This window comes from Syngnathus scovelli, chromosome 11 (assembly GCF_024217435.2).
Source record: "Syngnathus scovelli strain Florida chromosome 11, RoL_Ssco_1.2, whole genome shotgun sequence".
Lineage (NCBI taxonomy): Eukaryota > Metazoa > Chordata > Actinopteri > Syngnathiformes > Syngnathidae > Syngnathus > Syngnathus scovelli.
The window spans coordinates 5,102,090-5,128,771 of NC_090857.1; the positions used below are offsets into that span (position 1 = coordinate 5,102,090).

The following is a 26,682-nucleotide window of genomic DNA, read 5'->3' on the forward strand; positions in this document are numbered from 1 at the left end:
CTCGATCTTCTGTCTGTTGACGCCACACTACGCGTGACTGTCTGGAGTGTGAAGGTGCAACGCAAATAAAGGTGTCAATAAAGCACAGTTAAGATTGTTAATTGTTAAGATAACGTATTATCGCAATGGGCCTTACATAAACGAAACTCTTTGGAAATACAATCAAGACTTCCATGGAAGAGTGCTCGTGTGTCACGTGCTCAAAATAAACTGTTGGGTGCTTAAAACCATCACAAACATCAAGAAGCATTCAAAGCAAATCTCAGCCAGTTTCTCCACTAACTTCTTGAGACAACACTACTCTCATCAGTAGTCAGCATGTCTCCAAATGAAGATTTCGAGTGTGTGGTGTGTTTATACAACTACTCACGAAGTTATCGAGTCCCACGCCTGCTGCACTGCAATCACACGTTCTGCGCTCCATGTTTGGAGAAACTGACCAACGCGGAGAATGCGACCCAAACCATCTGCTGCCCACTTTGTCGTGAGGTCACCACTTTTCAAGCTAACCTGGCCTTACCTGAGGCATTGTGGGTAAACACTGAGATTTGGGATCAGATACCAGAGAAAGAGCAAAAAAGGACCAGGGAGAAATTTGCAAAGCAACTCATCGGGCCAGTGTGGTAAGCAGAACTTCTCTTTCTAACATTGTCATGTGAAATGTTGGAGATTGAAAGTCAAACCCACTTTTTTTTTCTCTATTTCTCACCAGTTCGGATTCAAATCAAACTGTCGAGTCCAAGCTGCAGAAAGTTTTCAACTGCTTTGTGGTGGATGATTGACAAATTTCTTGGCCTTCAGACTTTCATATGGACCAATGCAACATTTCTTGTTGCTCACTCTTGAAATGCATTTTGTATCAAAGTTGTGTATTTTCTATGCAATCGCTGAACTGCACAGACTCAAGGTCCTCCCCTGACCATCTCAGTCCTCAAGCTTTCTTGAAAACCTGTGGAATGAGCCAAAGAGATTGCAAAGGAGAGGAACCAAGTTACTGAATGATTGTGCAAAGAAGAATGTTGGAAGATCAGCTTGTTTTGTTGGCAAAAATTTTGTTTTAAAGTATTACTGGTTAGATTTCAGTATTTGAAGAAGCTTAAGAACACTGCTAGGTTTTTATTTCACTTGGGAAAGCAGTTTAGTATGATCAATAACTTAAAAAGTGCAACTTTGCCATAGTATAACCAGGTTTTACACAAATTCACATGACATTTTATGACTAAATTCATTGTGTAAGAGGTAATAAACGATTTCCAGAGAAGTTCAAGTTCAAGTTTATTGTCAAAAATTCTATGTAACAGGGTTAGCACAGAAGTTTGAAATTGCGTTTGACCAGTCTCCAATGTGCAGTTTAACTAAAAACATTTAAATAAGACATTGACATAAATCTCTTTCTTTCTCATGTGATGGCAAATACCCACCTTCCACTTTTAGTGCCTCATGCTTTTGTACAGCCCCATGAAATGTGGTCGCTTGCGATTAGTGAATGAGGAATGAGTATGACAAGACAGGTTTGTGTTTGTGGTTATTTTATTGCAAACAGTGATGGTAGATTATTGAGCAGAAACATTTCCCTGAATTAGTTCTACAGAGTAGCATCTTTTACTACTAGAATAAGGTCAAATTACAGTTAAATACTCAGACATTACAACACAAAACAATGCAAACACAACAGGGAAGAATTGACTAAAAAGCTTTTGAGAACCCACAGTCACCAGAAGACTTCACTGCAGTTAACCGAAGGAAAACATCTCTCTTCTGCAACATTTTGGCTAGATTTTTGTTTTTTTAATAACTCGTTCTCCTAAATGCTCCTTGCACAACATGAAGTAATCAACCAAATGATTATATGCCAATATTCAGCAGTTAATCAGTGAGCATGCATCCCCTGCCTATCAAGGGATGTATCTTATTTATTTATTTAGCTCTTTACATAAAAACTGGCCTCACTTAAACCCATTAAAAAGGTCCGACTAAACAGTGGCTAGTGGATGTGTCATTGAATAAGTGTCACTATGACAATCGGGATTTATTTTCTCTTTTAAAGTGAAACGGGATCACTTCCTATCTGAAACAATAAACCCTAAAAGCTTTTCCCCATCATTTGTCAGCATGACGATCTCGCTCATCTGGACTTCATAAATACATTCAGTTCAAAAGAAAAACAAAATCTAAATAAACTATTGCATGGTTCATCTGGCCTAAAACACTGTCACTACATAAACACACGATCACATGTGCACTTAAATTAACATTGAGCCATCACAATTGGGCCACCTTTTGCAGCTTCAACCCATCCCTATGCCATCGTCTTCCCACCGTACAAGAAACAAAACATAATTTAAAAATAGCAAAAGACATTTGTGAGTCAACGGACAAGTGTCAAGTACAGTTACTGTTAGGGTTAGCTAAAACACAGGGACTTACTGGATTAGTGTCAGCTAGTCCTCCACGAGCACAGGAAGCTGGCCTAAAAAGTGTCATCGCAGCTTGTGACAGGAGCAGAATCTCTCTTCACACAAAAACAATGAAGCACAACGCCTAATATGAAGTGGATAAAATAAGGGCGTCAGATAAGATCTAAGGGAAAACAAATAGAAAGGACAAGCCTTGTGATGGAAAGCAGCAATCGGATAAGTGACAGTCGTCCCTTGTAAGTAAGTGAATGAAGAATCTTATAGGTAAGGGTACTGCGCCAGGCGTCTGGGGCTCAGCTGGTAGGCGCCGTACGCCTCCGCCCGTGGCGTCACACTAACATAAGGGGAGGCCGCGGCGAACTGCTGCTGGTAGACCGCCGGCAGGCCGTGCAGCAGGCTGCTGACTGACTCCTTGCGGCCGGCCGAGTCTCTCCTGGAGGACGAGGAAGAAGAGGTGTATGTGGCTGCATAGGCGGAGGGGGAGTGTCCCGAGTGTCCGTGGCCTCCGTGCCCGGCGTGGCCTCCGTGGCCACGGCCCAGCAGCTGCTCCATGACCTGAGAGGCGGACGAGAGGGCGGTGGAGGCCGGGTAGGTGTACAGGCCGGGCCCGGCCGCCGAGACGGAGGCCAGGGCCGACACCTCGGGAAAGTTGTAGTGTGGAGCAGAGGCGGCCGCGGTGAAGGTCTGCTGCCGACTGTGGGATGCCCCCGTGCGCTCCTGAGATGAAGACACCAGGGGCTGCACCTTTGCGGCACACGCACAAATATTTACGTCAGCGTGGGACACAAATAATTCCTTTTTCTCCACACAAAAGCGGCCTCACCTGGCTGAGGTTTAAGGGGCGTGACTGGCTCAGCATCAGTCCGTGTCGCTCCAGGTTCTCCCCCGAACTACTTGGCTGCTGATGAGACATTCTCTTGGGTTTCATGTAGTTCACTGGGAGTGGCAAAGAAAAGAATGAGCGTTAACTACCGGAACATTCGATGCCACAATGACGGGTGGCTGAGGAATGAGTACGCCGCTCACCAGTTTCTGGGCGGCTACGTGAAGTTGCTCCTCTCTCAGGCGCCTGAATTTTGACTGAAGGCGCCACCACGGCCAGAGACTTGGCCTGGCGAGAGGAAACGGTGCTGGCTGCGTTTAGCGTGCGGGGACGCGGGGTCAGGGGGCTGGCAGTCGACGAATCAGAGTCATGCACGGTCACACAGCTGATAACGTTGGTGCGCTGGCCCAACGTAACGCTGATGTCAAAAGAAAAAAGATTCAGTTCAAAATCAGCTCAAACATTTTTTTATCACGCTGTCAACGGGTGCTCACCTGGCAGGGTGAAACTTGCGCTCATCCTCAGTGTCGGTGTCGCTGTGGATGGTTATGATGCTGACTGCCGGGCTGGGCGTGTCAGAGATGACGATGGGCTGCGACAACGTGGCCATGAGGCTAGACGACGTCACAGCATTGGTGCTAAGCAACGAGGTGGTGGCTGCACCCCTAAAGACGAGAATTGAATACAACACTGAGCTTGTAACCAAACAGCAAAAGAGAACAACTGCCATAAATCTTTCTTGGTCACTCACCTATTTCTGTTCTCTCCTCGCCTGGCTTTGACCTTCTTCCTCTCCTGCTGAGTTTTGGTTTGTGCTGTGCTCCTGTTAGAATACAAAACATAACATGAAACGGGTGTTGCAAAACAGAATCCCATTACTAAGTCTATTTTATTTTTATTACATGCAACAGAGAAAACAAACAATTAAGTAAACATAGGAAAAACATTGATTACTTTGGGGTTCTTGCAGCTTAAGGCAAATTAAATTCATACTTTTTGATCCCATTTGAAACTAAATTTAAGACTAAGTTCACATAGTTGCCCATGTTCCTTGTTGTTGAATATAACATTTGAAACTAATTATGCTCAGGAAATCCTATTTCGAATGTGTGTGTTTTTTTTTTTGAGGCACTTTTGAAAGGCCTCATTTTTAGCTTCATGGATTGAAAGCCTTTCAACACTAAAGATCTGCTAAAACTCTGTACTAACTACTTTCATATTGCTCATTGAGCCAGGGCTGGGAGCTACGGCCTCAAAATAAAACCTCTAAGTTCTTTTACAAAAAATTGATTCACAAATTTAATCGATTTTTCCTTTTTGCTTGTAATTCCTTTTTCCCCCCCTTGCGGGATTGTTTTATCTCTTCTTATACCAAACAAGCTTTACAAGTGTATTTTCCCCTCCAAGCGAGTCAGCAATGTTATTTACTGCACAACATAACCTTTCTGATCCAAACGTAATGAACACTGCTTGGCTGACATACCTCCAATTGTGTCCCTGCTGGGCAGTGGCGTCGGTGTGGTGGGAGTCCCGTGGTGACTCTGCAATATTTGCCTGGTGCGCAGCGCTGTGGATGGCTACGCCCGGGACCTGCTGCCATGATGACGGGATGAGGATTTGTTGTGTTCCAGTAGGCCAGGCCTGCTAGGAAAAATGCCCAGAGAGTCACATTTTAATCGAAGCTATATATAAATATATCAGTGATCATTGAAAAAAATTCCATTGTTGGGACAAGTCGGACATTTGAGACCATGCTGAGAAATGAACCCAAAGACGACTGAGGGCAATCCAGCCAATATCTGCTGCAGGCAAAGCACAAGATAAGCGAGCAACTTTCCCAAGCCATTCCTTTATTTTTTAAGCACGGCCCTGCAACAAACCAACATAACAAAACCATGCAAAGCATAAACACTGAAGCACTGGAAACAGACTAGGATGTGTAAAAAAAATAAAAAAGTAAGTCATGGTGCCTGTTAAAGAAGAAACAGGAGTTAGTTGGTTTTGTTAACTGATATTTGCAGTGTGTCTGCAGCATGCCACAAGTTGAGGGGCTGAAATAGAAAGTTTCAGAGTGAAATTGTTGCGGCTTTGATGTGCTTGGGAGGTGCACCATCCTGTGCTGAAACAAAAAAAAGGAGGACAGGATATGAGAAGCTGCAAGCAAAGCGCAGACCAACTCAGCAACACATGCGATCTCCATGCCCTAAGCACACCTACGGGGAAAGAATGGGGGAGAGAATGTCAGAGTGTGTGAACAATGTGAGGAGAGGCGAAAAAAAAAGGAGGAGTCCTTTGCGATCATGTGTTTAGTCAATGTGCATCTAAAAAAAAAAAAAATCACAAATAAAATGTCAGAGGGTACTTGAGGTGTACCTCATTAGATTTTGTCCGTCTTTGAATAGACAAACCTTATATTATCTGATGCAATGCACATATAACTACGAAGACTGAAATTCAATGTGTAATGCAGAGGCAGAGTGAAAAGCAAACCAATGAAAGAAAGTGGGACGGGAGTGAGCCGACGCCTTATTGGTAACAGGAAAAGTGCTCGTCGTTCTTGGTGGTTCTTTACCAGCACTGTGGCTGTGTGCTCCAACAGGGTGGGCCGGCCCACCCCAGTACCTAGCCCCACTGGTAGAGAATACTGGGAGGCTATGCCTGACGCGGGTGGGTGCAGCGTGGCCACCATCAGCGGTGTACAGGAACCCTGGAGGAGGTGAGGGCATAGGGGGAGGCAGTGTGAGAAAAGCAAAACGTCCTTCGGAGCTGCCGTGTGATTTAGAGAGCAGATCAATCCGGCCGGATACGCAAACTGCAACGTGCAGAAATTGGGTCGCTTTTTTTTTTTTTTTTTCTTTTAGCTGGGAACCAGATTTATGGCCGAATGAAGCTCAGGATAGGACACGCCTAAAGTCCTCAGTGGCACTCACATCAAATATGGAAATACAAAGTTGAATTAGTTGCAACATAAAGAAAATGCCCACAAGAATCATAAATGAGTTCAAATGCATTCCAACAAGGCAAAAGGCTTCATTTTGGGTTCATGGATGTCATGTAACCTTTGGAGGAGATGCAGGTGACACGCACATGACGCAGCAATTTACCAACACCGGAAGCAAGAAAGCAAACTTTCATTTTCTTAAAATCAAACCACAAAGCCTGCCATAGCAGCACTTAAATGCCAGAAAAACAACCAACACAAGTGAAAACAAACGAGAAAAGCTGACAGTCAAATTGTGCGCGCTTTATTCAATCGGAGGATGGGCAGACATCAGACATGCAAACGACCGCCAAACTCTTTCTTACCTGCGTGAGCATGCTGGGCTGGAGCTGCAAGGACTGGGCAGGCTGGTTCTGAGGTACGATAGGAACCGAGTTATCCATCCTCACGGGGAAGCTGGAGCTCTTGCTTGAGGACTGCAGCCCTGCGCATCATTTTCACACAACGATACTGGTGAACATCTCATGTGTGATGCGTGACGGATTTGTGGCATTGGAACGGATTCATGGCTATTCCATTCATTTCAAAAAACGATTTGCAGTAAACTCCTTCCTTGGGCACTGAACAAATTTAACTCGAAAGTCACGGCAGCTCCGTATGCATCTTGTACCTTGAATGGTTGAAGGTGGGCAAACAATCAGAGTCTGCTGGAAGGGTTCTGCCTGGCTACACAGGCCGGCAGGACGCGTTGGAATAGGAACACTTTGTTGAGTCAGACCGGGAATGTTGATGGTTGCCTGCTGGTACAACGCTGGCTGATAATTTAGTAAAGGCACCGCTCCTCCTGCAGAAGGCACCTGATGGACATCCACTAGGAATTAGTATCCATTTTTTTGATGACTTCACATGCAAGAGAGTGTTGAGCTTGCCTGGTTATGCTGGTTGAGCTGGCTACTGAAGGTAACAGTCAGGTTTCCTGCCGCAGCACTGGGGACTGCGTTGGCAGAGTAGAGGGATTTGTTGCTGTCGTAGGTGCTCCGGCGTTTGCAGATCTCCATGTTCTGGAAGCACGACTTCACGCTGGGGAGAAACAACAAGATCTTCTTTAAGAAAACATCACCACATGCAAAGCAGGTGCGTACCTACTGGAAGGCGCTATGTATGGAGATTTTTGAAATAGTCCACTTACTGAGAGCTGTGTGGATAATCCATGAGGTGGCTCATTGTGACAAAAGGGTGACCCAGTGTCTTTGTAGGTGTGATCCTCTTGTCAGCGTCCAGGCGGAGCATCCTCTTCAGGAGATCTATGAACTCGCGTCTATCTGCTTTCTCAGCCAGCATGTCTGTACCCTCCAAATGAGATGAAAGGTTGACCTGGAGCAAAATGTGATTTTAGTTCAATGTTCTCAGGGGTTGGCAGGTTTCATGATAATCCTCCCAAAACAGGCACCTGCATCATGTCATCCAAACAGTTAAAGATGTATTTTCTAGCTTCCTTGGATTTGATGCCCATCTCCATTTCGTGTTCTGATGGTGTCTGCAAAACAGATATGATAATGTTATTACTCAAGAACCTTCAAAGCCCACATCATTTTCAGATTGATTGATGTGGGTTTATTGACCTTAAGCCTCCAAAGTGGGTAGCTAGAGTCGGGTCCTCGGTTGAAAAAGCGGCTGGTTTTTGTGCCTGCACTCAGTAGGTACTCAGCTGGCAGGCCTTGAGTCTGAGAGATGTAGCGGATCTGTAAAGAGGGGGGAAAAAAATTGTACTTAATACATTTGCATGAGGGGAACACTGAAAATGGTGAGTCTCTTGTTTGTGGGATAGCTTGAATTGCTGAACTGACCTGATCGTACTCAGAGGCTCCGGGGTAGAGAGGCCAACCCAAAAAGAGCTCAGCAATCACACAGCCCAGAGACCACATGTCAATAGCCTCGCAGAACGGCAGACCTAAGATGATCTCAGGGGCCCTGCACGGCAAAGCACACGTTAGATCAACAGGCACCATGACGTTCTAAACTGAGGCTCTGACGACATGCAGTACCTGTAGTAGCGGGACTGCAAGTATGTAGAGCACACAGCCTTGGAAACGTGGCTTGCAGAACCAAAGTCAATGACCTTTACCCTGTACGGCTGCCTGAGGGGGTCGACCAGCATGATATTCTCAGGCTTTAGGTCAGCATGAATCAGTCCCAAGCTCTTGAGCTTCATCAGTGCCGTCGCCACCTAAACACATCGAAATTAGTGCTGGGCTGCATATTGCATTCAAAAGGGATTTTGACTGGGAGCAGGTATGCATACCTGTTGTAGAATTGGTCTAATGTGCCGAAGAGGCAGCGGGCTGAACTTGCTGTGCTTGAGAAAGTCATACAGGTTCTGTTCGAGCATCTCAAACACCAAGCACGTATGACCCTTGTGCTGGAAGCACTCATAGGAGCGCACAAAGTTGTACTCATCTGCATTCTCCGCACTCAGTCTGTTCAGGATGCCCACCTGGGAAAAAAAACAAAACATGAGGGGGGAAAAAAACAAAAAGCTCCAAGGAAAATGAGTCTTGTATACGTTGGTCGTAAATGTTATATGGAGATGAGATGGTACCTCAATTTGTCCCTGGCGAGCATAGGAAGGATGGTTCTTAAGAATCTTAATTGCCACAATCTCATTGGTACCCCTCTTCCAGCACTTGGCCACTTGGCCAAAGGTGCCCCTCCCCAAGAACTCCAAAACTTCGTAACTGCAGGACACAGAGCAGAGGATCTCGTGCTGCACCAGCTGATAGTCGCCTTCGCCATTGGAGCTACTGCTTTTGGTGGTCGGGGCCGAGTGAGGTATGGACTGGCCGGTGCCGCCTCCTCCGCCGCCCGTGCGAGTGGAGAACGTTGCAGCTGGCGCAGAAAGCTCCTCCAGAATTTGCACGCTGCCACAGCCGCTCCCGCTGCCCTCATTGGTCTCCTCCATCTTTCTCTTTTGCCCGTGCCGATGTCCTCTTGTTTCCGAGGCCGCCTCGACGTGAGCGTAAGAAGAGGATGTCGCGTGCTCAGTGACACGCCGACTGGAACCCCGCGGAAGACTACCGGTGCTGTCAGCTGCCCGAACCACCACTTGGCCCCGAGATCCGGGCGCTGTTGGGGGGAAGACCAGGGATGGTGCGAAGGGTGGGACGGCCATGGCTGGGGTAAAGGTATACGCCGACTGGCCCGCTATGGAGTTGTACGCTTCGGTAGTGGACACATCCCAAACGTTGTTCTCCACCTTTAGCTTCTTAACACGGCAAAAGGCACTGGAGGAGATGGAGGGAGGCGAGAAGACTTGCAGCTGTGAGGTCATAGCTGAGAAAGAAAGATCATGTTGCAGACATTAAAAAGAAGCTAGGCTCCTCAGCAGCCCTGTTCCTTCTGCAATGAGGTACCCCAAAATTGTACACCAGTTAGAACACATCCTAGACTATCATGCTAATACAGTGTTAAACAGCCATAACATGCGAGTCATAGTAACATTATTTGAATAACACACATCTAGGCCATAAATACAATGATTTGAATTCAAACAATGAGTAGGAAATTCCAGACATTAGTCAAGACTAGATGGCGTTTATGCATGACGTTCCCAAGTAAAGTATGAGACCAGGGCGTGACTCGCACTCAGTATGAGGACGCTTTAACCTGAGAAATATTCTGTATGATTAATTTCAAGGATGGCGCATTCTGAAAAACATCAACATTGTGTGCATTTTTCAACAGCAAAACGCATTGGAAGCATCAATGCTAGACATAGCTGCACGTATGACATCCGACATGCATACATACTTTGCTGCATCGAGTCAATGTACAAATACTGGACTTGATGGAAAGATAAAACCACAATGGCGGCACCGATGTTAATAAAAATCCAAATGTTGGTCCTGCGAGATTACGACACATTTACAGCGTCAGCAGCTCCACTATGCAGACTTTGCAGCAGTCATGTTGGGCCCGACATTTAAAGCCCTGCTACGATCACAAAATGTCCCGACTCTAATCACACAATCAAGCGATTAAAAGATGTGACAAACATATCTTTGTTAACCACGATTTTTTCTCAGTGAAGCCGTCTGGGGATATTAGTGAGCAAATCAACAGCGATGATCTTCGTAGTTAGGCTAACCAACTAGCTTAAACGCAACTTTAGGGGAGAGGAGATGTTAGGTGAAAGCTTTCAAAATCGCCTCGAAAATATAAACAAAATAGATGGCTGCAGCAAAGTGGAATGCTGTTATGGTGGAATAAGTTACATACCGAGTGGTGTGTGGTTGCGCAGTCAGAAAACGGCTTCGCCCAAGGCTTTCAAGTCCCCACTGCGGCGGTCCACTGGAGCAGCTTTGCGAGTAGAAGATGCTAACATGAGCTATCAGGCCTGCATTGTTTTCTCAGTCGAAGGAGCGCTTGACAGCCATACAGGACGCTACTGCTCCGAGTTTACACGAGCAACAGCCCAACATCGCTTTATGAACGTCAATCTGTGGTATTAAAATAAAAACATTTGTCCTTTAAAAGAGTGACTATGTTCTACTCTAAGACGCTCTGTCCTGTGGCATAAAATCCCATTATATACCGGAAAAACCCCGCATCCTTATATCAGCTGCAAATCTATGTCATTTCCGGTTGTTACCGTAATGCCGATAGTTAAAATCGAGAATGCAGATATAGAATGACGAAACGTGATATTTTGAAGAAACAAACGTCTGAAAGATGCCCTGGCCGACTTGAATAACAATTAAAAAAACAAATTTAAATGGTCATATATCTTCAGAAATGTCCATATATCATTTGGATGGTCGTATTGAGTGGCAAGGACAAACGCATACTTTTTAGTTTACGGTAATACGGATTGACGTCAAAGGCTCCCCAGTAATTTTCCTGTGGTCCTTCCACATTAGGGTGGGTGGATAGGTGGGTGAAACATTTTTACCCATCCAAAGGAGGAAAAATAAGCAATTATTCACCACATGTTGATGAAATGGATTTTTATAAATTTTTCATACACATGCTCGTTTCTGCGAGGGATGACTTGGCCCATATGTCCATTTATTTTAAGAATTAGATGTGGCAGAAATGTTTGCCCACCCCTGTTCTACATATACAATAATTAAATATATTTTTTTTAGAATATAATTGCCCCCCATACATTTAGCATGATCCTCAAAGTACTTTACAAAAACTCAAATGCCCACCCCCCAATAAGAAAAAGATACATTTAAACAAATAGCAGGCAAAGACACATTAAAGTGCAAATTTTCTTTTTTATTCTGATTTCATTTTACAGCAGAAATTATGTAAAGCATTCAGAGGACATTTTCCACATATAAGGGCAATATTCAAAACACTTTGCATGGCCTCAGCAACAAAATATTCTCTTAAAAACATCAACAGTTTTTGTGATGCTTGTGCATGCAAACCCAAAAAGTAGAACATAGGAAGTCAAAGTAGGCTACAAAAGAAGAGGAATGATAGGCATGGAGAACACAACAGCAGGCAAGGTTGGAATAGAGCAGGAGATGAGACAGAGGGAAGACAGGGGAGTGGAGAGGTCTAAACCTTAGCTTATCTATGAGGGTCTACCATTCGAGCATGCAATGTGGTGTTTGGGCACTCTGCCTCAGAGACAAGGCATAAAAGGTTATACAGGTACCATTCATTTTCCAGGCGCACCATTGGGAAACAGAGGACATCTCCGCACGTCTGCCATCAACTGTCTCATTCATACCTTAACTTTTTTTCATTGACATTTTTTTTTTTTTGACATAATCTCTTTTGTTCTTCTTCCAGTCAACACTCTCTCCATAAACAAAAGCATAGTGATCTCCGTGTCAGCCGTTCTGTGCGCGAGGATATTGCGGTGTGTGTGTGTGTGTTTTGAGTATCTAAAAAGAAGTTGTGATGATGTGGGAGGAGTGTTTAATTGAGAAAGATACCGAGGGCACAATTTTGAGATCTTCCAAATATTTAGCACTAGACTTGTGTTTGAATTAAGGTAACACATGACTGAAACTTACAGTACGGTATTTTGAATTCTTTGTATTAATCTTGTGCGTTTATGACCATTAGAAATCACTCAATACTTATTTTTCTTTTCTCGTAGAAAAAAAATGACACACGTTACAGTTTCAATAAATCACATTCACTGCCTCACAAAATGAGACTATATGCATGAGAGAGGGCCAGTTAAGAACCACGATAGAAAATGAGCTGACTCAACTCGATAGATAAACAAACCGGAGTATCCCTAACGTACGGAATACACGTGCATACACAAAGTGTTAGCGATGAGTTAGTGACACTCCACATTTTATCTCCCTGTTCTTCAACCCTGAGTAAAATCTAAGGGAGAGATTGAACCGTTCCCAAAGACATAAGCACAGAGAGAAAGACTGTGGCCTTCTGGTATTTCTGACCGTGTGCACTTGAGTGTGTGTGTACGTGTGTGTCTGCGTGTGAGAGAGAGAGACATGGGGCGAATGGAGAAAGCGAGAGAGAATGGCAAAGAGTGTACAAGACACGTTGTCTGGAAAACGGCTGTGTTCTTATTTTCTGCTTAATGCTACGAGAACGTTTCCATGCGAACCCGTGCAGGAAAACACAGGCTCTGACTCCAAGGCATTCGATTGACTCGTGACAGAGAATTGAGAGATTTGACCGTTCTAATACTGAACATTGCGCACACACAAGCGGGCAAAAATGATCATGAGCCTCTGACAAATCAGCGCACGTAACTTGCAATAAGTCGAATCAAGTCCAACCAACACTGTCATTTTTTAACACACCATTTAGGAGAAAGAAAAAGGTAAACTGGCAGCCATTCGGAGAACACACAATAGCTATTTTTCCTGATATGAACTTGCAATTTTCTGTTATTGATCAGGCACTTCCTAAACAGAGCTTTCCAGAGCGCTTAAGCACGTGTTACATCATGGCAGTGAGAATGGAGAGAAGGTTTGAAATGATACATATGTAAGGAGTGGGACGGAGACATTCTGTTTGACTGAATGGTGAGAATGGTTGAAAGAAAAGTAGTATGTTGCTGAAGCACAACCACATTGTAAAGAACGTAGCACCCTCTTCTTGTCTTTTTTGGGTCAATGCATTCACATTAAAAACGATCTTTGTCAGCGTCTTCATCACCGTTATTTTAACAATTGCATCTTCAATGTCATCCTCTAGTCAAACTACTGTTGAGCTATTTACTATCTTGTCTACTGTTTATAGTCTGTGTGTGTTGCCTCTGTGCATCTTACTGATATCTTTTGGGTGTTGGTATTTTTTTTCTTTTCTCCCAACAAAATGTATTAGGCAAAATAGCATTCATAATAATTGGCACTACTGGCAAAAAGTGTTGGATTCTTGCGAGCCAAGGAACAAAAGCACAACGTGTAAATGTTTTGTCTGAAAGATCATTGTTTCAGCTAACTTTGTTTTTCCCACTTATTTAATTCTAACGTTAGATTTTTCATTTGCATGCTTGAACAAAATGTTCTTTTCAGTAACACTTATACTGGATACTCTTAAAGTGAAGCCGTTAAAATCCTCTCACAGTCCATAGCCGCCACTAACATGTTCTTTTTGTTGTTTCTGCGTCTTAAATATCATGCACATTACTCAGTTTGTAATATCTACATTATGTACAAGCAATACAGCCATCCTGTGTAGCCAGGTCTTTATGTTAAGTTCTCATTATGGGAGTAAAATAATTTATAATCTTAAATACAGTCCTCTTATGAAAAAGTTTCAGGGTCCTCGTATCCCCTTACCTCGTCAGTTTATATACAGGAATATGCAATAGTCCAAAATAAGGATTTGATTGCCCGTATGGGCTAATATGGGGATCAATGCCCCGTATCGGGGAAGGTACTGGACCCGTGTCCTGTACAGAGCAAGCATAGAGACCTCTCAGAGTCAAGAAGAAGTCAAGGCAATGTTACTGTATGTTACTCTTTCCTCAAAACCACAGCTAGGATTTAGAGGTTCACGCAAAGAACTAACAGAGACATTTAATCACCGCAACATGTCATATTTTAGCACACAAGGGGGGCAGGGGTGGGGGGGAAACCAGTCTCAAGCTTAACCACTTCTCAAATAAATAATTAGACCCCAAAAAGAAACCAAAACCAAAAAAAAATAACTTTGTTGTTGTTGCTGTTTTTTTTTCTTTAAAAAAAGCACCCCAAATATTGTCATTTGTCCTTAACACAGTTCACATTACGCAGGGCAAGGATAAGTCGATGAGAACAGTGAGACACAACTCCACATAGAAATACAAAAGAAACAACACGAAAGCAGTTTGGCAAGCATGCAGGAGCTCACGGCTCAAACACATGCATTGAATTGAACGAACACGGACACCACGCGGGCGAGCAAAGTGTCGCCTCTGAGAACGAACTCCATACAAAGTCCATGTAACAAATTAAGACATCGTTAATTCAGACTCCCACCCTCACGGAAACAATGCTCCTCTTACATTCAAGTGGTTCCTCCCCTTTTTGATCAGGTGACTGATTGGTAGGTTTGTAAGTAATGTAAGAAGAGTCAGACTGGTTGGTGGTGACATTATGATGATTAACAGGATGGTTTGTCTCGAGAGCTCTTGGGCATGATGGAGAGGAGGAATAAGCAAAAAAGAACCAAGAAGTAACTTGCATGCATATGCGACATAGACGTGAGTTTTTTTTGGTTTATGTTTTCTTATCCTTTCATGGATCAGTGTTTGGGTACAAAACGCAACGGGTTTTGCATGAGTTCGGCAAGTCCAAGTTGCCTTTGGCGAGTGAGCGAGCTGAAGCTTTTCACCACAACCGGGCGGCGCCGCGCTGACGCCGGCAGCCATCCGCTTCCTCCCGCTTGGAAACATACCCATGAAGAGTGCAAAGAATGCCATGAGGTTAATGCGATGGCCTCCCAGTGGAACTGCGGAGGAGGATCAGTGCTGCGGACGGAGCCAGATCCCTGGGCTCGCCCTGGTAGTCTGTCTGTCTGAGCTGCCATGATGGACACCTAGCCTATCCTCCGTCTTTATGGGAAGCGTCTTCCTCTCGAGAGGACAGGATAGAGGGCGGGCGAAAAAGGGGGGAGGAGAGAATGGATGGGGGAGGAGAGGGAGGCAGGGAGGAATATAGATTGGAGAGGAAAGAGAAAAAGAAGGGGAATGGGGGGGGGTTGCTCACAGGCTTAGTGGGCTGTGGGTGGGGCCTGGCGGTGGGATCTCAGGACCCCTGGCCTTTTTCTGCTCTCTGACCCTGGTGTAAAAACACATATTGAAAACACATTAGGGTGTTTTTTTTCTTTCGTGTGTGTACGTGTGTGTATGTCTTGTTGTCTGTTTTCATTTACAGCAGGGATGGGCAACTTAAATGCTGGAGCGGGGGCAGAATTTTTCATCAGTGCTATTCGGCGGCCACATAGGACCATGCACTTACTAACTAGACGTATGGCAGAAATGAATAGAGATAAAATAAGTGCATACGTGCAAAACATGTGCTTAATACATTTTTCAATGCATCTACTGAAAAAAAGATTCAACGAGAAATCTCTGAACCAAACAACATGTTTTGAGCAAACGACAAACCCACATAATGTATTTTCTCCCCCATCGTGCAAAGAGCTGGTGGCATTAAAAATACCATTGAAGGAAAGCACAAAACTGCTGAACAAGGAAACGACATTAAGTGCAAGATCTCATTTTTAAAAAATATTTTATCACAGATATCAACTCAACAAAATTGTAAGACTGAGGTACTAAATTTGTTCTGCCAACTCGCGTTGTAGTTGTAGCGTAAGACCTAGTTTAAGTGCAATGAAAAAAGGTCTGCCATCTAGTGGTGATTGGTGATTTTACAACCAAAAACTAGCCAACCTCTGCAGATTCATATGCATTTGCAATTTTTGTCTTTTCAATATTTTTGCATTATTTTTTATTTTCCCCAGTTTTTGTAGGACACCCCATTTCCCCTGAAGTTTATGAAAAACGCCTCCTGAATGTTTATCAAGGATTTTTTTTTGTTTTTTTAAATCCAAAATGAATCAAGGGGCCATTCATAATGTAGTGGCATGAGGCCCGCAGGCCACCAGTTGCCCATCCCTGTAATTCCTCTACAGTAAATACCCACAAGCTATTTTTTGGGCAAATCTCCACCCTGGAAATTCTACCCAACCCCCTCAAGGCACAAAAAGGAGACAAACAAGACGATTGATTCCCCGACTGATGTCATGCCCCCAGGAAGATCATGTGCAAGAGTGCTCCTCTATCTATCTGTCAGTCATGCAGAAGTAGCAGCATCATTCCGCAATCGTTGACGAGACAGACAGAAGAGCGAGGGAGGGAGGGAGAGGACCCTCTCCTCCCCTCACATGCAAACAGGCATCTGCCACCAAGAGAGAGAAAGACAGAGCGAGAGGAAGAGAGAGAGCCAGAGAAGGGGGGTGGGGGGTGGACTCACCCGCTTCAGGGGCCTATGGTCCATCAAAGGGCTTCGCAGGAACAGTAAAACAACAGCAGCTGTTAGCACCAATGCCCGTGTGGCAGTGGGCTCTGAACGTGTGTGTGGGCAATGTGCATGGTGTGTGTGCACGTGCGAGTCCAACATTACGGCTCACCTGTGGCGGCATCGGAGCAGAAACCTCAGGATCTTGCGTGCAGCCTGGTTCTGTTTCTTTGTCAGAAGGTTGCTGCGGGCAAAGGCATAAGTGTGAGCCTTTTTTTTTTAATGGGACACAATGATTGTGAGTACGGGTTTTGTGTTTTCAGCACCTGAGGGAGTGTCTGTAGGAGCGATAGTATTGCTGTATGAGGACTGCTGCTCTGCGACTCTGCTGGAACTTCCTCTGCTCATGGAAACTCCGGAAACGACTCTGGATCAGGATGGCTGCCAGGGTCATCCTCTTATAAAGTGCATACTGAAAGCAGTTGGGTTGTAAACTCGTCATATGACAGTAAAAATTTTCACTACTGAACAGACTTTTAAAAAATGCTTCAGAAAGATACTGGCTCCTTGGAGGTGCAATAGGTAGAGTATATGGAAAGCCATTTGAGAATGTATTCAATATCCTTGACATCCAGTTCAGTTACTCAAGGATTTTTTTTTTTTTTTTTTTCCGAATGGCTGAACTAATGCAACAGATATTACTTGATCATTCAAATGCTTGGTGGGCATTTCTTTCTTTGTGATGACAATAGAAAGGTACCATGACAAATGACCAATGGCAAAAAGAAAAAACATGAACATGCAAATTGTTGAAGCAGTCTGTGTCCTGGCGGCTCAGTTGGCAATAATAATAAAAAAATGATAAAAATAAAATTGCTTTTTAATGCCCGCAGACCCCTGCACACCTGCTTGGTGTCTTTTCTGGTGCATGCATCTCTGTCCAGGCTGCTCAGTACAATAAATTGATAAGAATAATAAAAGAAAAATGAAATGTAGACTGCAGAAAGAGCTGGGCGTATGCAAAGTGACTTGGATCCTATTCCCTGTGCTGGTACGGCGCCATTTATTGTTAGAACCATTTTTCTAAGATATATTATGATACTGAAGTCCAATTTAACAGAAAAAGAAAAAATATTAAAAAAATATAACATACACATAATGTTTTATTCTAGATGAGATGCCTTTACGCTCTAAGAAAAGGACTTTAGTTATAAAAAAAAAAAATCTGTTTGAAAAGATTTTGACTACAATAATGCAGCTTTAGTTCCAAAACGTTTTAAGTATGATTGTCCCATACCTGCTTGTATCTCTTATAACAGCGTTGAATCACTGCTGCAATCTCTTTGCGTTGTTCCTGAATAGGACCCTGAAGGGGGTGATGGTAAGAATTTGTATAAAAGCTGCTCATGCAAGCAAGCAAACATGTATCACTCAAGATAGATAGATACATGACAGGAAGAGTAGATCATCGAAGCATTTACACCATGTGAAATTGGAGTGGAGGTCGGGGGGTCACGCGAGAAAACGGCTACCTTGTGTTTTCGAAGAGAGTGCAGAGCATTCCTGATGGTGTCACACAGCTCTCTCTGCTCCGCTTCTGTCATGGCAAGAAAGGAGGAGTCCGTTTTCAAGCGTTCGGCTTTCATAGCTGCGGAGAGGAAGGAGTTCCAATCAGAGGGGGTTGATGGAGCTTCCTTAGCTTGAGGACACTACTCACCCTCAGGCCCTGAGTGAGAGTTTGCTTTCGGGCCAGGAGTCTGGGGCTTGGCATTAAGGAACCTGCGGAGCAAAATGTATGTCTAAGTCAAGCGTAGACGATCGGAATACGTTGGTTTCATTTACCTTTCCACCTCAGCAAGATAACCGGACAGTAGTCTGACATCGCCGCCGAGGCCCACCCTTCCGGAGTCTGTCTCAGTCTCCATATCCTCCTGTTTGAGTCGAGCAGTGGATGTCTCCATGATGTGATCAGTGAGCATTGAAATGTCCATCTGCAACAAACACACACACGCTTGTCACTTAAAAAAAAAACACTTGTGTGGTTGTAAGTCAAGGTACCGCTGTCTTTATGTAAATGTGGTGCAAGTCCCAGTCCTACCTGCAAGTCCTCTGTGTTATCCTGATAGGTCAGCAGCTCCGTCCCCTCTCCCCTATCTGACAGGACTCTCTGGCGCAGGTGAACAGCCAGTCGCTCCTTGCCGAGAATCCTCCTGGCTAGACTACGCTGCCCCAGAGTCTGTCTCAGACTCCACCTGGCCCCGCCTCCAGACGCCCCTATCCTGGCCTGCAGGTGGGAGAAGGAGGGGCTGGGGAGCTGAAGACAGTCAGGACTGAAGCTGGCGGGAGGTGCGCTCCGATTGCTGAGGTTGGGATGTTGGCTTTGTTGAGGACTTGGAAGAGGGGAAGTGTGAGTGTTTGGGCTGTGGTGGTTGGGGAGGGAGTTGAGGTTGCTGGAGGTTGAGTTAGCGAGCTGTTGCTGGGTGGGCTTGAGTCTTTTCGCTGGGGGTGGACCCCCTTGCTCTCCCTGGGTTGTCTGTGAAGCTCTGTGTCCTGTTTGGTTCCAGGTCTGGTTGTTGGGCTGGCTCTCAGTGCGGGCTCGCCTCAGTTCTAGGGGAATTGGAATAAGAATTGAATATTAGCAAAATCTCATGTATATCCCAATTACATGATATAATGGGTCAGTTCAGCCAAACATATGTTCTTTTCTACTTTCCCACCTGAGTTTCCATTTGAGGAGTGACTGTTGTTTATTCTGCTGATCTCGGAGCCTCCTCTCCACCTGTCCATCCACGTGTCAGCAGGCTGACTTTGAGCTTGAGGACTTTGTTGTAGCTGCTCCAAGAGCTCAGCCAGCCGCGTGTGGCCCCGAGATCTGGCGATATTGAGCGGCAAGCGTCCCAGAGAATCGGGAATTGCCAAAGCTCTTGGGTCCCACTGGTATAGCACCAGTGCTGCATCAGTATGACCCAGAGCACATGCCCACATCTGGAAAGACCAATGGGATGTCATCACACACGGACATGGAGAAAAGACCGCATAAGGAAATATCGATCACTCACCAGTGGTGTGCAGGAGAAATGGTCGACATTAAGAGGATCCACCTCCAGCTCGAGGTCAATACTGTCAGCGTGCTTGGTGCTGCAGAGCAAAATGGTCACGTGAGATGCTGCGTCCCTCTCTATGTTCTGCTATAATTATTTGTTACTCACCGCCAGCGGATGAGAGTCTGAATGAGCCCGGCATAGCCTTGAGCTGCAGCCAGATGCAATAAGGTCATTCCTCTCGAGTTCTTGCTGTGGACGAGCTGATTGGAGGAAGCCCAACAGGGCTGGGACATCATCTTCTCGCACACGACTACAACACGACCCTCAAATGAGCTGTGGTCAGGGGACGTCTGGGGAAGAAATTGTTACAGTGATTGAAGTGTTGTTTTATATCCACCAAGGATGTTTTCATGTTGAAAAGAAAAAGTCTACAAGGTTTTGCCCCAAGAAATAACCTGTTAATGTTTGGTGCAGGAAAAAAATGAAGTGGAGCCTGACATACAAGTTTAATTCACTCTGTGAACATGCTTGTATCTCAAATCAGCTTCCTCCATTGAAATGAATGCATATCCCATCAAGCCGTTCTAGCCTCTTATTTTCTAATGGGAACAATCGCACCTAATAACATTGTCACCTCTTTAATAAAACATACAGTAATGACATAATTACATACAATGTAAACAATTAAACAGCCGTGATTAATTTCATTGTGTGTCATTTTATGGTGCATGTACCTCGGCCACCAGGGGCCGGTATAACAGACATGCAGATTAAACGAAGGCAACGTTCACAACAGCTTTGAGCCCATTTATCGGCAGCTGGAGTTTCGAGCGCCCTTTTACAGGACAAATGGGACTAGAGAATCCTTTGTGCCCAAAACAAGAAAATATAAATGACCCTAATATCAGCAAATGTCTGCACTCTACTGAACTAATTTTAAATACCCGCCTGAGATTTATTTTTTCTTTTGTTGTTCATTCATGTTCAAGAAATTCCTCATTGAAACAAATTGCATCTTTCTGCCTTACTTGAGATTGCTGTTCGGCGGCTCCCCCTCCCTCTACACCTCCACTCTTGGTTGCCATAGTTTCAGAGCCAGGGTTTTGATTGGTTATATCCGCCATCCTCTGTTCCATCTGCTCCAGACGCTCCAAGATGGACATCCTGAACTGGGTATCTGCAGAAAATAATAGATGAGCTTTTCAAAACAATAGTTACTGTCTCTTAGAAGATAAGCAGTCCTAAGGAAGGTTGTTTATGATGGGCTTGACATAAATCTACACACCCAAGGACCATCCAGGGTCTAAATCAGCAATGAAAAGTGAAAGTACATCCAGCATCAGACAAGCTTATGAATAATTTTTACATAGCTGCAAGTGTGACCCTTCATTCCCATGCAGCTGCAGTTTGCTGCAGTGCACATCATGTCACTCAGGCTCTTTATTTCCCTCTCCTCTCCGCTGTCTGTAGCACACAGACTGAGGAAAAAAAGAGGGAGGAGCCATGTGAGTGACACAAACATCAGGCTCCAAACATTCCAGTTCACCAATCAGACATAGAGATGATCGATCAGTGTGAATAAGAAGCCAACCATACGACAAATATATTCCAGATGTACAAGCTGTAACCAGAGAGAAAGAAAAAGGGAAACAAAATCGACTTCAAAATGTGACACACATTTTGTATATTTCAAAACAACACTGAATACCTGTTTTTCTTTATCGATACTGTCAGCTGCTTTGATATATTTCTCAAGCCGCTCTAAACTGCCTCCTCTTTTTCACCATCAATTCCTGTTAAAAGTTATTCTTCGGCGAGACCGCGATGTCAGAAGTTTGCCATTGTTTTTTTTAAACACTATTCCTCGCCAGGAAAAACTCGTCATGAAGAAAATCATTCGAGCAACTACCAACTGCTTATCGTCATACTTTTAATGAGATTGTTATAGTCCCTGGACTCATCCATTTTCAAGCAGGCAATTTCCATCTCTAAAAAACATCATAGATCATAACAACAACAGCAATAAAGAAATGTCAATGCACACACGCTGTTATGGAAGGTCAACTGGATGGGCATGGCATACACATAAGTCATAAACAGCACGTTAATATTGGTTGCAATTGTGTAAGCGGCTCCAGGAGGTAAATAGCCTCCCCGCACTTGTTGTGTTATTGTTCTCCAGCTCTGCTTCCAACAAAAGCAACCTCTGAGATTCTTTTTTGTTTTTTTTAACTCAAACATTTAGCAAGCAAACACAAACATTACCATCGGATGAAATCAATTTTGATCATAGTCAGTCTAACAATAAATAATTTGAATGCAAGCATGCAGCATCACCCGAATAAACAAACACATGCACCACATGGAGGCAAAACCAGCAATTTCCAAACGTGAATTTTAAAATAAAATGAAATCATATCATTTACGAACCCAAACAGCGACTGTCTCTTTGTTCCAGTTTCTGCTCAACCGCGTTAGTTTGAAGTGTGCGACACTCACGTCGATACTCCCAACAACAGTGAGAGAGGGGAGGGGGCCAGAGAGTGAGCGAGGGAGCGAGAGAGAGAGAGAAATCGCACGTTGTGCGTGAAGAGAGCAGCGGCGCTCTTCTCTTCAAATCAGCCCGCCAGACTTTGGAGCAGCAGGAGGTTTAGGTCGTCATCACCGCATGTGAAGACTGCACACCCAACTAAACTGGAGCAGACATGAGACGATGCGTAGACGCACTTTTGAACCATTTTATATTTTACCTCCACACTTTGCTGAACATGGCTAAGCGCCCCTCACCAAAGTCGTGTTTATGAATCCAACCTTTAGCGGGCTGTCAATGGCACGGCGACTGAGCCACATTGTGTTTGCCCTTCAGTCGTGTATGTACGCTGTGACCGCGTAGCCGCATTGCCGCAGTGCGCAAGGCGCAGAATGGGGGCGCATGCACACACACGAGCGCGCGCGGTAAAATCAGGGCATGCGTCGCCGAGGAGACACGTGTGTTACCAGACTTTGCATTCAAGCCCAGACAACCTGCCTGACAGTGCAGTACTTTTAAATCAAATCTGACGTCATTTAAAATTGTGAAATGCTAAATGAATATATACCAATATGCTTCCTTATTTGCATGAAATGTGTAGAACAAAACCAGAGTGAAAGTGAAGAGAGTCCAAAAACACTCACGCGCAAACACACACACTTAGAACCTAACACACACATCACGTTGACCTTTTTACTCCTCAGAGGGCCATACAAAATCCAACCATGCATTTTCTAGACCGCTTATTCTCACTGGGCTCACAGGTGTGCTGCAAACGTCGAGTGCAATTTACAAAGTATGGTTCCTTGGAGGATTGGTGCAGTTTTACAATTTACCGGAGAAAACCAACGTAAGCAGAGCGAGAACATGAAAATGAAAACTTCACAAAGCACAGCCGGAGTCGATGTCAGAACCACAGCAGACATTTGAACTGAGAGTGTGAAGAAATTAACACAAACTGTATTTTCCCCTAGTTTATGAATGTTTCATAATTTCATCTATTCTCTTTCATTCACAAAGTCATAATTTTACACACATTGCTCACAATGAAAAAAAACGCACGTCCCAATCTTTGAAACTCATTAAATCTTAAGCATTTGGAATAATTGCAAGCAGTTCGTGGCCACTTTGCAAGTATAACGGTTTGGCAATACACAGGCTGAATGCTCTCACCGTCCAAAGACAGCCAGTCGTGTTGAGAGGATGGGAGAGCAGGAAGGTCGCGTGCCTTGTATTCAAAAACCACAGAAGAAGAGATGACCTCGCCACCCATTGCTACCTGCAGCATGACGAGTCCTGTGTCATGGGCTGGAAAAAAAAATAAGATGAAGGATTAATAAAGAGTGGAGTCTAATATACTACCCCAACCTTCGGCATACTTTTTATATTATCGCTCTCTAAATAAACATTATTATCTATAAGGCCGAATAATTGCTACAGGGGCATCTGTACCTAATCAAGTGGCCTGTGCTTACAGTCTAGGGATGACCATATGATTGACCGTTGAGTAGGTGTCAATAATATTGTGGCTGTAATGTATGCATGTCAAACGACAAAATATATCAGAAGATACCGTGTAGACAGATGACATACCTGGACAGTAGCAGCGCAGCACGCCAGGCTGGATGAGGGCCGCGGGGACGCTGATGTGGTCAAACAGACAGCTGTACTCACTGCTTGACTCCAACCACGGCCCCGTGATAAGGACCTTCACGCCACCCTGCAGCACAAACACCGGTTAGTGGAAGTTGACACAATATGGTGACTTTGTCACAGGAAGCTGTAGTGGAATAAACAGCAAGTCCCAAAATAGAAATGAACCAATACAATAATAATCATAGACCGAGTAAGGTGGAAGTGAAGATAATAGGAAAACATTTCATAAAAGAAATAAAAAATGAAGCATCAACAGATGATTAAATGCTCTTTCAACTTCTAAAGGCACTAGGGACTGCAAATGTGCAAAACAACAATAGAATGGGAATGAAAAAGAAAATAAAACAAGAATAAAATGCTTTAATTCACATCTAGAGTTCTCAATGGAAATGCCTTTGGCAAGGTCTTAAGCGTAAACAAATCTAAACAAAAAGAAAATTGGCCTGGATTGCACCTTTGTTAGGTTTCCCCATAAATACTAAAGCATAAAGCATATTGTCCTAAGAGTGACGTGCCAAAGTTGTTCAACAACTGTACAATTCAGTGCGATAGATGGATGAATTAATGAAGCCACCCAGAGGAATCCATGTAATATTGAAATTTCATTAACTCGGCAATCAGTCGCGAGCATGATTCCATTTTTTAACAGCAGTACAAGGCGTCTTCCATCATGTGTCAGTTTGATTTTACTCCAGGCAACAATGATGAATAAATAATGATACTAATGTTGTTACTAACCTCTGGATAAGACCACTCTGGGGAGTAGTCTGTCACAGCAAACAGCCTCCCGGTCTCTTGGAGCATTCCCAGAGCTCCCTGCTCCACTTCGGAGCCCTGTAGGTGGCCTTCCCCTGTGCCCTGCTCCTCTCCCACCGCGCCCTCCTGAGGCATCAGCACCCCGTTGACGGCAGCCCCTACCCCGCCCGCAGACCCTTCGACCGAGATGAAATCATTGATTAGATCAGAGAACTGGCTTCCAAACGAAGCCTCAAAGCCCTCCAGGCTGATGGCTGCTCCTGCTGCAGCCGCCGTGGCAGTTACGCCTCCACCTTGTGGAGGAAGAGAGGAATTGTAGAGTGCCCTCTCCATGCTCGCACCAGCAGCGCCTATTGACTGAGGACTGGCCACCACCGAACCGCCGGCCCCAGACAAGCTTACTCCGTTACATAGAATTTCATTTTCTCCTCCCGCAGGTCCACAGCCCCCTCCCGCTTCGTCCCCAACTCCATTGCCATCTGTAGGTTGAAGGTAGTGTTCAGCGTCCACACTGGCGTAAGCCTCGTGAGCAGCGCCAGGCTTGAGCAGCAACTCTGCGCCATTCTCAAGAACTTTGCCACCGACCTCCTGGCGAACCCCGCCGCCGGGCTGCTCAACATTAGCGTCCTGGCCCGTTAGCGGGAAAGAGGCCACTGATGTTCCTTTTCCGTTCCTCCCACACAGGGCTTGGTCTTGACTGGTTTGGTGGAGGTGTGCACGGTGGTCTCCGTTGGTGATCGGGTGATCCGCCGGCAGGCTGATGTAAGCTCTGGCGTCATCGGATTCCTGTGCTGCCTCAGTGCCGTTGGTCTGCTGCTGGGAGGGCGGGTTGGTGTGCGTGGAGGTCTGGAGGAAGAGATTTGGCGAAGGGTGGTGCGCGGACTGGGTGAGACCCGGGACGCACGGTGATGACATGACAGCACTGAAGTCCATCTGCTCCAGAGTGGTGCTGGGGCTGAGGCCCGCCCCCTCTCCGACATAACTACTCTGCGGGGCCAGTGGCTGCTCCATAGGCGTCGCTTCCTTCTTGATGTTGTTGACGAGGGACGGGTTGTACACGAAGCCGTTGGATGAACAGTGGATCCCCCCATCGTTACCGTTACACCCCTCAGTCTTTCCTCCACCTCCTCCGTAGGTCTGACCCTGCTTGGGGTTATTCAGGAAGCAGTCAGGGTCAAAGGTCATGGCAGCCTCTGGAAGGCTGACTCCTCCGCCCGTGTCAAGCGAACTGGAAAGAACCAACTCTCCTCCCTCTCCTAAGCCCACGCCTCCGGGAAAGGACGCGAACCTCTGGTTTTCGGGGGCGACGGCCAACAGGATGCCAGTGGCGGCGCTCTCGTGGGTGGACGGCAGAAGGTGGGTGTGGCCAGCTGAATAAACCGAATCCCCGGTTAGCGTGGTGACTTCGGACATGAACACGGCAGTGCTCTGCGACAGGCCGGCACTGATGGCGAGCGCAGGGCTGTCCGCCATGTCACTGGTGATTGAGAGCGGGGAACTCTGGGTAGTGTCAGGGACTTCCACCTGGTTGGTGGAGGTGGAGGAGGACACTTCCATGCTGCTCTGCGGGAGAAGGGAGGGCTTTGGCATTCGGCCGTTCCTCCTGTCGCCCCCGCCTGCCCTGCTCCTGCGCCCCCCTGGACTGGGCTCTGTCTGACCCTCTGAAACATCGCTGTTCTGGACCTCTGTGCCATCTGCTTCCTCAGATCTCTGGCCTGCTGTGGCGCCGCCACCCGCTGTCGCACCACCCCCTGCTGCTGCCCCTGACTCCTGCTTGGATGAGATGATGCGCTGCTTGACACTGGAGCATTTCTGGTGTAGGCTGCTTCCAGCACCTGGCACACAACCAATACAAGATTTACATAAAAAATGAACATCAAAAAATGAAGAAAGAGCGTTTAATTTCACTCGATCGCATTATTTCAAGTGCACGTCGGCGCCCTCCAGTGACTGTAATGTAAAGTGACGGTACTCATCTGTCGTGCGGCTCACGGTCAGTGATCCAAATCTCTCCGTGACGCTCATGCAAAATGCATGAGCAGATTTGTAAAACATTTACATTCA

At 45.4% G+C, this 26,682-nt stretch overlaps 2 protein-coding genes across 7 annotated transcripts in view; both read right to left on the reverse strand.

Annotated features, from left to right (window-relative positions):
* Nucleotides 1–1,512: 1,512 nt before the first annotated feature.
* On the reverse strand, nt 1,513–10,799 carry LOC125977058 (homeodomain-interacting protein kinase 1). 5 transcript variants are annotated; one of them, XM_049733219.1, is made up of 18 exons: nt 10,457–10,799; nt 8,781–9,511; nt 8,484–8,675; nt 8,227–8,408; nt 8,029–8,152; nt 7,804–7,923; nt 7,632–7,718; nt 7,371–7,555; nt 7,111–7,261; nt 6,852–7,038; nt 6,547–6,665; nt 5,813–5,947; nt 4,724–4,881; nt 3,992–4,063; nt 3,735–3,905; nt 3,444–3,658; nt 3,241–3,353; nt 1,513–3,161 (listed from the first exon to the last, which is right to left on the reverse strand). In XM_049733219.1, exons 2-18 carry the CDS (start codon nt 9,507–9,509, stop codon nt 2,676–2,678), a joined length of 3,426 nt encoding a protein of 1,141 aa, XP_049589176.1. In that variant the 5' UTR covers nt 9,510–9,511; nt 10,457–10,799; the 3' UTR covers nt 1,513–2,675. The 5 variants fall into 5 exon arrangements, with proteins under 5 accessions (XP_049589176.1, XP_049589175.1, XP_049589178.1 ...); XM_049733218.1 differs by having other exon boundaries at nt 4,724–4,884; XM_049733221.1 differs by lacking the exon at nt 5,813–5,947.
* Nucleotides 10,800–11,440: 641 nt separating this feature from the next.
* Nucleotides 11,441–26,682, reverse strand: part of LOC125977875 (calmodulin-binding transcription activator 1) — a 50,349-nt gene continuing 35,107 nt past the window's right edge. The window contains exons 8-23 of one of the 2 annotated variants that reach the window (XM_049734905.1): nt 24,601–26,453; nt 23,800–23,926; nt 23,380–23,514; nt 20,705–20,853; nt 19,842–20,026; nt 19,692–19,770; nt 19,350–19,617; nt 18,731–19,239; nt 18,475–18,623; nt 18,350–18,411; nt 18,165–18,280; nt 17,930–17,998; nt 16,959–17,104; nt 16,805–16,876; nt 16,648–16,678; nt 11,441–15,447 (exon numbers count right to left, since the gene is read on the reverse strand). In XM_049734905.1, the coding sequence (XP_049590862.1) occupies nt 15,415–15,447; nt 16,648–16,678; nt 16,805–16,876; nt 16,959–17,104; nt 17,930–17,998; nt 18,165–18,280; nt 18,350–18,411; nt 18,475–18,623; nt 18,731–19,239; nt 19,350–19,617; nt 19,692–19,770; nt 19,842–20,026; nt 20,705–20,853; nt 23,380–23,514; nt 23,800–23,926; nt 24,601–26,453 (3,983 nt within the window). In that variant the 3' untranslated portion in view covers nt 11,441–15,414. The remainder of the gene's footprint in view (nt 15,448–16,647; nt 16,679–16,804; nt 16,877–16,958; nt 17,105–17,929; nt 17,999–18,164; nt 18,281–18,349; nt 18,412–18,474; nt 18,624–18,730; nt 19,240–19,349; nt 19,618–19,691; nt 19,771–19,841; nt 20,027–20,704; nt 20,854–23,379; nt 23,515–23,799; nt 23,927–24,600; nt 26,454–26,682) is intronic. The other variant, XM_049734906.1, reaches the window with a different exon arrangement.

What these genes read in the sequence shown, in the direction of transcription:
- LOC125977058 (XM_049733217.2), bottom strand. Translation starts at nt 9,509, where the DNA reads ATGACCTCACAGCTGCAAGTCTTCTCGCCTCCCTCCATCTCCTCCAGT. An exon ending in GAGCCTCTGAGTACGATCAG is followed by an intron (nt 7,924 to 8,028) that starts GTCAGTTCAGCA and finishes CCCTCTTTACAG; the next exon opens with ATCCGCTACATCTCTCAGAC. An exon ending in CGCAAGTTTCACCCTGCCAG is followed by an intron (nt 3,659 to 3,734) that starts GTGAGCACCCGT and finishes TTTTGACATCAG; the next exon opens with CGTTACGTTGGGCCAGCGCA.